This window comes from Bos mutus, chromosome 18 (assembly GCF_027580195.1).
Source record: "Bos mutus isolate GX-2022 chromosome 18, NWIPB_WYAK_1.1, whole genome shotgun sequence".
Taxonomy (NCBI): Eukaryota; Metazoa; Chordata; class Mammalia; order Artiodactyla; family Bovidae; genus Bos; species Bos mutus.
Window position 1 is genome coordinate 26,448,225 of NC_091634.1, and position 13,267 is coordinate 26,461,491.

At 39.3% G+C, this 13,267-nt stretch overlaps 1 protein-coding gene across 4 annotated transcripts in view; it reads right to left on the reverse strand.

Moving 5' to 3' along the window:
- TANGO6 (transport and golgi organization 6 homolog) overlaps positions 1 to 13,267 on the reverse strand; it is a 184,519-nt gene that overhangs the window by 115,313 nt on the left and 55,939 nt on the right. For all 4 annotated transcript variants that reach the window (XM_070388096.1, XM_070388095.1, XM_070388097.1 and 1 more), the window contains 2 exons: positions 8,314 to 8,448; positions 767 to 1,243 (listed from right to left, as the gene is read on the reverse strand). In XM_070388096.1, coding sequence (XP_070244197.1) covers positions 767 to 1,243; positions 8,314 to 8,448 — 612 coding nt within the window. The remainder of the gene's footprint in view (positions 1 to 766; positions 1,244 to 8,313; positions 8,449 to 13,267) is intronic.

Consider the following 13,267-nt stretch of genomic DNA (forward strand, 5'->3'; position numbering starts at 1 on the left):
CAGAATATAGCAGTGACATGATTCACAAACAGCAAGAGAAATTTAAGACACCTTTAGAGCAGACTCAAAAGAATAAATGCTTGTAGTCCTCTTTGCTGTAGCTAGATACTGGTCTGACTGTGAATCTTGTAGGGAAAATAGTATATATGTTTGAAGTTCCATTTCTATAATGGTTAAAAAAGGGCAGCGATCCAGCAGAAATACTTCTTGAAGTTGTCTAGTATACATTAAAAGTAGGCATGGAAACCAAAATCTGGAAGAACAATTCTCACATTTTTTCCACTACAGCCCACGGTAGATAGCCCGTTCTTAGGCCTGTGACAGACTATAGGCCCTGACACACAAGAGGCCAGGTTTGGGGCTACATTCAATGAATGGCATATCTGCTATAATTTGATCCTTTTCTCTTGCACTCAAGAAAGCATATGGAAATGCAAGGGCAAGACAGAGATGTTATTACTGGGATAACCTTGAATCTGTTCTAATTTATTAAAAAAAAATCTTTTGCAAACTTCAGCTCTTCAACTGATATTAGTAGCAGCCTGTAAAACCTCTGGCCTTCTGCTCATGTTCAACTGAGTCTTGCTTCTGTAGAACAATTACAATTTCCCCAAGGGTGGCCCAGGACAGGGCTTGATACACAGTCAAGGCTCCTGGACAGTGGCCTCACCGTGTGTGTGTGTGTGTGTGTGTTTGAGTGTGTTCTACTCACTGCGTGTTTGTGTTCTACTCACCATGTGTATGTGTCTGAGTGTGTTCTACTCACCTTGAGAAGCTTCTCCTGCATATTAAGGACTTTTGCTTCTCTCTCCTCTATCCAGCGAGAAAGAGTTCGCAAGGCAGCAGCCCGTGTTGGAATTTGAGGATCATAAGCTGATAAAAGAGCTTCCTGGAGCTCTTCTGTGGTTACACTTTCTGATTTTTGCTTTGCAGTGGTGCTGGGCTCACGGACTTCATGAGAAGCAACATGGCTTTGCTGTGGTTCAAGGTGGCCATGAGATACATCGCTGTATCTTTCATAACTGGTTTGTTGCTGCTCTTCCCTTTTACCTTCTGGATCCTTTTTGTTTAGGGTACTCTGGGCGGCCACACTGACAGCCTCAGTGGAAAAGGCTCCATGAGTAGAGATGGTAATGCGGAGATCAGCAGCAAGTTCCTGGATGACAGGGTCAGGGTATGTGCTAGAGACCTTCTCCAACAGAGGCAGCAATTGCTTCAGGACAGCAAAATCACTTGACTTCAACTACAAAATGAAATTTTAAAAATGCAAACCCAAATTAACATAGCAGATGCTAATATGACCACAATATGACGCTAATATGAGCACAAGGCAACAGACACTAAGAAAAAGGGGCTGGAAGCAAACCTTGTTCCTGGTGTGATTCGCATATAGCCTGAATCTGGCACTCTAACACTATGGTCTTATAACTATAATTAACATTTATTGAATACTTACCGTGTACAGGTACTTTTCTAAATCAAAAAGTACATCAGGAACAAATAGTATTACTCTTTTTTCCCCCTCCCCACTCCCTCACCTATTATTACTCTTAATATTTATAATCTGATAGGCAAACATGGCTGTTATTTTAATTTGCATTAATCAGACTAATAGCAGTATTAAGCATCCTTCCATGTTTATTAACTGTCTACATTTCTTCTGGGAACAGCCTGTTTTCATCCTTTGTACCCCACTCACCTCTTAGTCTTATTTGTCTCTACAGTTTCTTTTTTTTTAATTTATTTTATTTTTAATTGAAGGATAATTGCTGTACAGAATTTTGTTGTTTTCTGTCAAACATCTACAGCTATTCTTACCATGACATATTTTAATACCCAGTCATATGGTGAAATTCTTTTATATTTTGAATTGTATTATATTATAGTTTTTTACTAGGATGTACCTTTTGCCATAAAAAGATGAGTTCACATTAGCAAAGTACTTAGTGCTTGACACACTAGTAAGTACTATGTGAATGGTTTAAATATAAATACAATAAACAAACAAATCACACACACACATATTCACAGCCCTATAAAACAGTTACTATCTATATGTTAAACAGGGAAGGGACTTCATGAGTGGTCCAGGGGTTAAAATTCCACACTTCCAGTGCAGGGGACACAGGTTCAGTCCCTGGTCAGGAAACTAAGATTCTACATGCAGGGTGGTGCAGCCAAAAATTTTTTTTAATTTAATTAAAATTAAAGTCACACAGCTGAAAGACAGTAAGATGTGAACCTAATAAATCTGGCTCCAGAGTCCACACTCTTAACTAAACGCTACACAGTCTCATTTGAATGAGTAAAGCTATTCTTAACTGCAAGATCTAAAGTGGCTGGTCAGCATACAAGGGTGACTCAGGCCTGGAAGGGACTGTGATGGTAACCGGCAGAAGGGAAGTTCCCCTAGAAAATGAGACTGAAAACTACTTAAGATTTTATTCTCTCTAGAAGCTCTGTTCTAATAAAGCCTTACTAGGAAAGGTGCATGGGCAGTCAGTGAAGAAAAATCAGTGTGTATTTCACTGAAAAATCAGTGAAAAATCAGACAGTATTTTCTGTCTGAAAATACTGGAAAAACTGTCATACGAAGCTTCATGAAGCCCTGATCATTTGAAAACCTTACACATCTTAAATCCTTTTTAGAACAAGGCAGGGTATTTATTACTCACTCATTCACACACTTCATTATCCAACCAACCAATCAATTAACCAACTGTTTTCATAGGACCTACATAATATTCTCATATTACACTTCAGCTTCACAGAATTGTTATTGTTCATTTTCTCTACCACTTTCCTCCCAAGTAAATGAAAACTTGAGATATATGTCAGGTTTGTACCTGGAATTTCACAATAAAAATATATATTCCTAAGAAAAAGGTCCATCTTATCAAAAATCTAGTGGTACTGGAAAAGATATTTTAGGATAACTGTGCTAGCGTTATCACCATGCTGGACTTCATTCAGTGCCTCTGTAGTATCACGTGTCTTTGTTTTTCTTTAAGTATCTGAAATGAGAATATCTACTTATACCTATGGAATAAGGTATAAGTGTATGGCTTCTTTTTCATTTCTCGTATATATAACAATTTCTTCTTAAAAAAAAAAAAAAAAGTAAGACAAATAGACTAATGGAACAGAATAGAGAGACCAGAGATAGACCCACATAAATACAGTCAACTGATCTTTGACAAAGGAGCAAAGGCACTACAATGGAGAAAAGATCAACTTTTTAATAAATGGTGCTAGAACAACTGGACATCCATAGGCAAAGAAATGAATCTAGACACAGACCTTATACTGTCACAAAAATCAACTAAAACTGGATCACGGACCTAAATGTAAAACTGCAAAACTATAAAATTCCTATAAAATAACATAAGAGATATCTAGCTGACCTCAGGTATGGTGATGGCCTTTTTTAGGTGAAATACCAAAGAAATCCATGAAAGAAAGAACTGATAAGCTGGACTACATTAAAATTTAAAACTTCTGCTCTGCAAAAGACAATGTCAAGAGAAAAGACAAACCACAAACTAGGAGAAGGTATCTGCAAAAGATACATTTGATAATGGACAGTAACCTAAAATACACAAAGAATCCTTAAAACTCAACAATAAGAAAACAAACAACTCAATTAAAAATGGGTGAAAGACCTGAACAGATACCTCACCAAAGAAGATAGCAATTGAAGATATGCTCAACATCATATGTCATCAAGGAACTGAAAATTAAAACAACAATGTGATAACATGACACAACCATTAAAATAATGAGAATCTAACACTAACAACACCAAACACTGATGAGGATGAAGAACAAAAGAAATTCTCATTCAGTGCTGGTAGAACAAAATGGTATAGCCACTTTTGCAAGACAGTCTGATAGCTTCTTACAAAATTGAATGTATTCCTACTATACATTTGAACAACTGAACTCCTTGGTATTTACCCAAATGAGCTGAAAACTTATGTCTGCACAAAAACCTACACACAGATGGTTATAGCAGCTTTACACATAACTTCTAAACCTGGTAGCAACCAGATGTCCTTCAGTAGGTGAATGGATACAGATTGTGATATATCCAGACAATGGAATATTATTCAGAACTAAAAAGAAATGAACTACCAAACCACAAGACATTTAAGAACCTTAAATGTGTATTTCTAAGTGAAGGAAGTCAATCTGGGAAGGCTACAGAGTATACGATTTCAACTACATAATGGTCTGGAAAACACAAAACTGGGGAGATGGTAAAAGATCAGGAGTTAGGGGGAGGAAGGGATGAATAAGCAGAGGATTTTGGGGTTAGACCAGCTATTAGGTACAACGCTATAATGGTGGATATTATGCATTTGTCAAAACCCATAGTGTACAACACTAAAAGGGAACCCTAATGGAAACCACAGACTGCAGGTGATAATGATGTGTCAATGTGTATTCATGGATTGTACCAAGGTACCATTCGGGAACTAGATGCTGATACAGCAGGAGAGGCTTTGCCTGTGTTGGGGCAGGGGATGTACAAGAAATCTCTGTACTGCCTGCTCAATTTTGCTCTGCACCTAGAACTGCTCTAAAATATAAAATCTATTTTTAAAAAAATAGCCATGTTTCTCCCTATTTTCAAACTTGGTCACTGTGCAATTAATTTTATTCCACTAGGTAATGTCTCTAATCACCACGGGCAGCTACGTGGATTCTGAACCAAACAGTTTCTAAGGAAATGAAAGTTATGTATTCGTTCAGCTTCACAAGGCTATAGATTTCTCACTATGAGAATAAACAGGGAAACCTAAGACTACAAGTGCCAACTATTTGTTTATAAATGTTTAAAAAAGTTTTTGAGGTATAAAGTAATATTTACTTAATTGATAAATGAGAAAACTGAAGCATTAAGTAATTATCAATTATTTTTCAAGAGTCACCAAGGGCCACTACCAAAATTGAGACGTGACTGTAGTCCTCATTTTTCCTCCTGCCATTGCTTCTCAGCATAGATCTCAGATCTAGATCTCAGAACTCTGTATAAAAGTCTCGAGGCTGGAAAGAGCATCCCACAAGTGAGTGACAGACTCCCTCAACTGGCTGCCTCTTTCCCAGTTTCTGGAATGTTTCAGAAACAGAACGAGCAGTGCTATGTCAGCCCACTTCTACAATCTCCTTTAGGAATGGAAGTTAGGTAATGACTTGGAGTAGAAGTTAGATTAATTACTCCTTCTAAATCTCTGCAAATTCTCAAATTTAGAAACTGGTGGTTAGATCAGTAGGGGTGGAATTAAGGGTGGTGGGTGGTCGAAGAGGGCGTGCCCTCTAAGACCATGGTCCCCAACCTTTTTGGCATCAGGGACCGGTTTTTCCTGGAAGGCAATTCTTCCGTGGGCTTGGTGGAAGGGATGGTTTTGGGATGATTCAAGTGCATTACATTTATTGTGCACTTTATTTCTAACCGAATGCCACTGATGATCTGACGAGAGATGCTGGTCTTTGGCCTGGAGGTTGGGGACCCCTGCAACAGAGGAGGACTTGGGTGGTCAGCCAGAGGAGGGCATATGTACCTGAAAACCCCCCACAGGAGACTTTACAAAGCTCCCCTGGAGGACAAACACACTCTCACTCTGCCTTACCTGCTGCAGTGAGAATTATTATTTTGGAAGAATCCAAAAGTCTCTTCCAGCAATAAAATGCTGACCAAAAAATTCCTAATTCTGAAAAATACTTACATTTACCTTGTGTTCTCATTTTTTGTGTATCACCTATGTTTCTTCATACATTTAGCTGAGCAGTTTATATGTCTAGGTCCTTATTTATAATGTTACTGAATTAACTTACAAGTGGAACTTGAAGGTAAACTCCATGAGGGAACAGACACTTGATAAACATTTCCTGAATGAGTTCATCCTATGATACTCTTGGAAAAGTATTAACAGCATGAAATCTCAAGGTTTGGGTTCAAGTCCCAGCCCTCCAAGACCAAGTCTGCTCCACGCAGCAGGGCTTCAGAGGACTCTGTGGGCCCTGGAACATCATGCATAAACTGCTTCCTGAGGGCACAGGGAAGTCATCAATACCATACTTATATTGATGATCAGTCTTGACATTTAGAAAATACGTTTGGAATTACAGCTGTCTAGCTAGCAGCCTTAAGCCTATACTTTCTCCAAATCAGCTCCTCTTCTTAGACACTATGTTCTAATAATCATCTTATTTATATAAATTAGAAAGGAAAGAAAGGTTCAAAAGCTGTTAGATTCTGTTTCATTAGCTAAAACAATGAATCATGATCAGGGATAGGTACAATGAAACCTTCTAGACTTTGAAGCAAAAACCTAGCCTAGCCTGACAATGAACATCTGAAAATATAATTCAGGATCATGACTTTTTTTTCTAATAGAAAGACAGAAAACCTAGCATTACTATAGAAGCCACTTATAAATCCTTCAATCAAAGACAAAAAAAAATTAATAGATCTAGGGCAAAGGTATAGGGGTGACGTGTTATGTTCCCTTTAACTGCAAAGTCAGAGGAATTCAGGATATAGTCGGTGAGTCAGGATGGCTCATGGAAGGGCAGGGTCACGGTAAAGGCTATACTACATCTGCATCAGTCAGGTGAGTATCTGATAGAACAGGACTAATCTGCATAACCAGCCCCACAATAATGGACTTCAAAAAGGAATTGGAGATTTCTGTGTTCTGTTTTGCGACACGGTTTGAAATTCTAAGTGTTAAATAAGCAAAAAAACACACTCTCAACTACGGAAATAAAGATTTTTCAAATCAATACTCAACCAGAAAAACACAAATCAACCAGGTCAACTAAATCCATTAACAGTACAACTTAAGAAAAATTATTCCAGGGACTTCCCTGGTGGTCCAATGATAAAGATTCAACGTTCCAAAGGCAGGGGGTGCCGAGTTCGATCCCTGGTCAGGGAAACTAAGATTCCCACATGCTGCTTAGTGCAGCCAAAGGGAAAAACAATTTCCTTGGTGAACTCCTCCTTGACAGCTCTAACAGGAGGAATATGATACAGTAACTGAACCAAAAGTGCTTTTTTCCAAAAAAATAAAAAATTAGGAGTGCTAAGCAAATCTACCAAAAATGGGTTTCACATTAACAACAGGCCCAAATAAAATTTCTTTTCTCCTAAAGGACAAGCTAGAGAGAGGCAAATTCTAATAGATCAAGAATCAGTATCAGAATTTAATCCTTAAACTCAAAAATCCATTCCCAGAGGAGTTCCCTACTCATTGCTAAGAGTTCTGTCCAGTTTGATTTCAGGGAAGATTTCATAATACTTGCACTAATCCTACTTCACTTTCTCGCAGTCTTCTAACCTAATGTGATATGTCACACACACAGGTGCTTACCTTTCCACTTTGTTCTGACTCCTGTCTCTACAGTTCAGCTACACAGCCTTCTATCAGTATCTTAAGTATTCAGAGCTCCTTCCTGCTTCCAGTCCTCATACATGATGCTCTGTCATTGAAAGAGGCCCCTCCATCTGCCCTACACACACTCCCAAACTCCTATGCATCAAGTCTTAGCTTAAACTTATATAGATAGTCCTTATGGAAATCTCCCCAGCCTAGGTTAGATGTTATGTTCTCTTGGTACCCTCTACTTGAGGTACTTCACTCAATTCTATTTTTTGACACAATCATTTAATGCCTGGCTCCCTCATGGGTTCTAAGCTTCATGGCAGGAGGGACCATGTCTGCTTCATCCACTGCCCCATTTCCAGCACCTTGGCTCAGCGTTTGGCACATAACAAGTAGGCAATACATATTTTTTGAGTGAATAAAGCTTAAAAATTATAAATTAAGTATGTAAAAGATACATGCACTGGAAACAAAACTTTTAACATGCCACATGATATGAGTTGAACAATGGATCCTGTGCCAAAATGGAACTATTGAAAACATGGAATTCTATGTAGCCGGTAGGTTACAAAGATTCTTCCCTGACAACAGCAGCAGCGACAAGGGCTGAGCTTCAGAGAACCAGTACAGTGAAGGCCAGAGAATCTAGTATTCACCATAGATGCAAAACAGGTATTTCCAAATCCAGCTTACACCCAGTCAGAAAGGGCCCTGCCCTTTTGATGGGGAAGTCTACCCAGGTAACAAAGAGGAAGTGGTACTGTTTTCTTGTCTTCTCCTTGGAGAGAATTCTTATCAACAACCTGACTTGTTTGGCCCAGTTCTACTGTGTGCAGTAGCCATTCTGACTTCTCACGGGGTATGGATGGGAAGGTTTTTCTCTTCTCCCTCCTTTCAAGTTTGGCTCACTTCTCCAACTCACCTGAACGGCTCCTCCCAGCATGACGGCCACCAGCCCCATGGACATGCTCAGTGTCTGTGACTCCACGGTGCTCTCTGCCTGGTGGGCCAAGCTTGCACATGCTCGCTGCAGGGTTGCTGCTACAAAGTCCACAACCTACCACAGAAATGAAATCTAGAATCAGCAAGGAGCAAGAAAAAAACAAACTCAAAATGCTCTTTACATCTGATGTCTACATCTTCATTTTCTCCCTCATCAACGTCACAATAGCAAGAAGCTTCAAGAACAACTGCTACTGTGCAGCAGGCACGGTGCTCAGGGTTCTACATGCACCAGTTCACCTAGGTGTCACATCAGCTCTAGGATGTATGCTTGTCCTCATTTTCAGAAGAAGAATCTCAGACTTAGGTGATTTGGAGGGCTTCCCTGATAGTTCAGTGGTTGAGAATCCACTGCCAATGCAGGGGACATGGGTTCAAACCCTGGTCCGGGAAGATTCCACATGCCACGGGGCATAAGCCCTAGACCACAACTACTAAGCCTGGGCTCTAGAGCCCATGCTCTGAAACAAGAGAATCCACCACAGTAAGAAGCCCGTGTAAGCAGCTAGACAGTAGCCCCGGCTCGCCAGCACTGCAGAAAGCCCCTGAGCAGCAGCGAGGACCCAGCATAGCCAAAAATAAGTAAATAAACACAATTTTTAAAAAGAGGTGATCTGCTCAAAGCCATACAGTCAATAAATGAGAAAGTCCACTTATACTTTCTCAAATCTTTTAATACACCATCTTACCTTCCTTTACTTTTTGTGAATTTTGCTGGGAAATTTAAATGAAAGATGATTTGTTAAGTGTCTTAGATCTGTTTCTCCTAATGAGGATTCCTCCTCAAATATTCCTTACTCCCATTTTGATAGACTAGTTCTAGTAGGCAAAGAATATGCAAAAAGGCATTCATTCTATTTAGAATTCAATGTCCCCAAATGATCTGCACAACCAATCCAGAGTCATTTTTCAAAGTAGTGAATGGTTTTAAAGGATTAAGATTATTCATATACAAGAGTTTACACAGCATCTGGATAACAACTAAGCCTTAAATGAAATTAATTTGGTCAGCATTATTTTAACTGTGCTTTGATTAATCATCTTAAGTAGAAACACATTTGAATAAAAGATGCCTACACATACCTATATATGTGCACACACACATACATGTACACACACTCACACGTACATTTAGGATTAATGGCTCAAAAGGGAAAAATCAACTTGAAAATGGGATGGCTGAGATAGGTCATAATAAGCCTCTAAATAACATGCAAGCTTGTATGTTCAACTCTCTAGGCAAATCACATGCTATGCTACAATCTTTATTGCAGACTTAAAGTTAGGAGAATGGCTTGTTAACACTTGTCTTTTGGAGGTCAGGCAGGAAACTAGAAAGGTTATTAAAAGTTCCACTTATTGAAATAAACAATACGGGTTATGGCAACCCTCTCAAGCCTGAGAATTTATTGATTACTAGAAGTTAAGGACACTGGCTCTTCCCAGAGAAACTGGTGCATCTACCATCTTGGGTTCCACCTATTTTGCCTTCAAAGAGTTTTCTAAAACACTCCTTGATTACAGGAAGCTTCTATTTCAGCGCAAATACACTGTTAAAATGCTGGAACAGAATTATCTAGCCTTCCAACTTATTCTAAATTCCTGTCCTCTATCTCTCTGCCTAACTACCTACTGATCTATCTACCCCACTATAGATTGATCTATCTACTATGCTTAATACTGCTAAACAAGTAGTATGATCCTAATTTTGTTAAGAAAGAAACTTTCAGTTTGTATGTGTATTAAAAAAAAAAAAAAAACCTGGGTGCTGTTAACTGGTATGACAGCCAGCTGGTATTATTATTTATGAAGTACCTTTGCTCCTAAACTTTCCTGTAACAACAAAACCTGTATACCCATTTTGACAACACCTCCTCCCCCACTAATCATTTCCTGTGATTTTATGAACTGTCAGCCACGAGAATAGGTAGGTATGTGACTGCTGTTGGTTCTAGAATTTATGTGTATTGAGCAGACAATGGAAGACACCTTTATTTTTTACTTAAACATTTTTGTAAAGCAATGTCATTCTAAAAGCCAAATACTCGTGAAAGTTTATAATGAAAAAATGGCAATTGCCTACCCTATTTCTCCCCACCTGATTCTACAGAGGCAACTGGTTTTACTTAGCTATTTTAGTGACAATAGTAAGCATTTACAATTTACCAGGTACTGTTCTGAATGTATTATAGGTATTTACTCACTTAAATCGTCACAATGATCCTTTGGGGATATGTAAACCTATTGCCAACACTGCCCTTACAGATGACTATAAGGGAGCTGAGGCCTCACTGTTAAGTCTGCAGACTTCGACTTAATCCTCCCATTCTGCAGCATGCTGCATCAGCCAAGTTCAAAGTCTCTGGGTTCAACCTCTCTCAACAATAAACCTCTAGTTTTTTGCTGGGGAGGGGAGGTGATTGTACAAAGTTAAAGAAGGAATCAAATAGTCTTCTGACTCTTGTGGAGCTTGTCAACATGGTTCAAATTCAGCTCCATCTTTGGGCTCATCTGGTGCCCCCAGTCCTTCCAGGCTTCTGCAGAGAGAAGTGGTTTGCCTTTTTTCCCCTTTTCTCAAAAAACTTTTAACATACTGTATTGGTGTTTTTCCTTCTGGCTTACTTCACTCTGTATAATAGGCTCCAGTTTCATCCACCTCATTAGAACTGATTCAAATGTATTCTTTTTAATGGCTGAGTAATACTCCATTGTATATATGTACCACTGCTTTCTTATCCATTCATCTGCTGATGGACATCTAGGTTGCTTCCATGTCCTGGCTATTATAAACAGTGCTGTGATGAACATTGGGGTACACGTGTCTCTTTCCCTTCTGGTTTCCTCAGTGTGTATGCCCAGCAGTGGGATTGTTGGATCATAAGGCAGTTCTATTTCCAGTTTTTTGAGGAATCTCCACACTGTTCTCCATAGTGGCTGTACTAGTTTGCATTCCCACCAACAGTGTAAGAGGGTTCTCTTTTCTCCACACCCTCTCCAGCATTTATTATTTGCAGACTTTTGGATCGCAGCTATTCTGACTGGTGTGAAATGGTACCTCATAGTGGTTTTGATTTGCATTTCTCTGATAATGAGTGATGTTGAGCATCTTTTCATGTGTTTGTTAGCCATCTGTATGTCTGCTTTGGAGAAATGTCTATTTAGTTCTTTGGCCCATTTTTTGATTGGGTCAATACAGTATACTAACGCATACATATGGAATTTAGAAAGATGGTAACAATACCCTGTGTACGAGACAGCAAAAGAGACACTGATGTATAGAACAGTCTTATGGACTCTGTGGGAGAGGGAGAGGGTGGGAAGATTTGGGAGAATGGCATTGAAACATGTAAAATAGCATGTATGAAACGAGATGCCAGTCCAGGTTCGATGCACGATACTGGATGCTTGGGGCTAGTGCACTGGGACGACCCAGAGGGATGGTATGGGGAGGGAGGAGGGAGGAGGGTTCAGGATGGGGAATACATGTATACCTGTGGTGGATTCATTTTGATATTTGGCAAAACTAATACAATTATGTAAAGTTTAAAAATAAAATAAAATTAAAAAAAAAAAAAAAAAAAAACTTTTAACAGCTCTTTAGAGGCACATGGCTTTGCTTCCTGACTTCTCTCATGCAAGCACTTGGCTTTCCATTTTCTGAAGTTGCTACTATCTTCTAGTTACTCTCTTTGACCTACTGTATCTCGTCTCCTGCTCTGCTGGTCACTGTGGTTTCCAGAGGGAACAGATAAACACCATCTTTTGTTCAATATAGCATCTTTAATCAGAAGTCTCTACTTTTTATAAATTTGTACTCTTATGTGGCTTAAATATTTTTACAGTGAGCAGGTGCAGGTGTTACTTATGTTAAAAAATGTAACATATGAAAATAGAACCCCTTTTACTCCGCCAATTACAGTGATCTAGTTACAGAATGGTGCAGAGGGTGGCAGTTTCCTGGAAGGGCAGGAAAAAGGGAATCTTGTTCATTCCACTCCATATACACTGGCCCCCTTGCTGATCCTGCCACACTCTGGGCATACTCCCTCTCATCTGAAACACTCTTCCCCTAGGTATATCAATGGCTCCCTCCTTCCCTGCTTCAGATCTTTGCTCAAAAGTTACTTTTCTCAGTGAGATTCTCCATGACCACCCTATTTACCTTACCACACTCCCTTCACCATCCCTTTCCTTGTTAGATTTTTTCTTTCTAGTGCTTATCACCATCTAACATGCTGTGTATTTTGCCTTGTTTACTGTCTCTCTATATATACATATGAATGTAAGCTCCAGTTAGAACTGGACATGGAATAACAGACTGGTTCCAAATAGGAAAAGGAGTACGTCAAGGCTGTATATTGTCATCCTGCTTATTTAACTTATATGCAGAGTACATCATGAGAAACGCTGGGCTGGAGGAAGCACAAGCTGGAAGCAAGACTGCCGGGAGAAATATCAATAACCTCAGATATGCAGATGACACCACCCTTATGGCAGAAAGTGAAGAGGAACTAAAAAGCCTCTTGATGAAAGTGAAAGTGGAGAGTGAAAAAGTTGGCTTAAAGTTCAACATTCAGAAAACTAAGATCATAGCATCTGGTCCCATCACTTCATAGGAAATAGATGGGGAAACAGTGGAAACAGTGTCAGACTTTATTTTTCTAGGCTCCAAAACCACTGAAGATGGTGACCGCAGCCATGAAATTAAAAGACGCTTACTCCTTGGAAGAAAAGTTATGACCAACCTAGATAGCATATTCAAAAGCAGAGACATTACTTTGCCAACAAAGGTCCGTCTAGTCAAGGCGATGGTTTTTCCAGTGTTCATGTATGGATATGAGAGTTGGACTGTGAAGAAAGCTGAGTACCGAAGA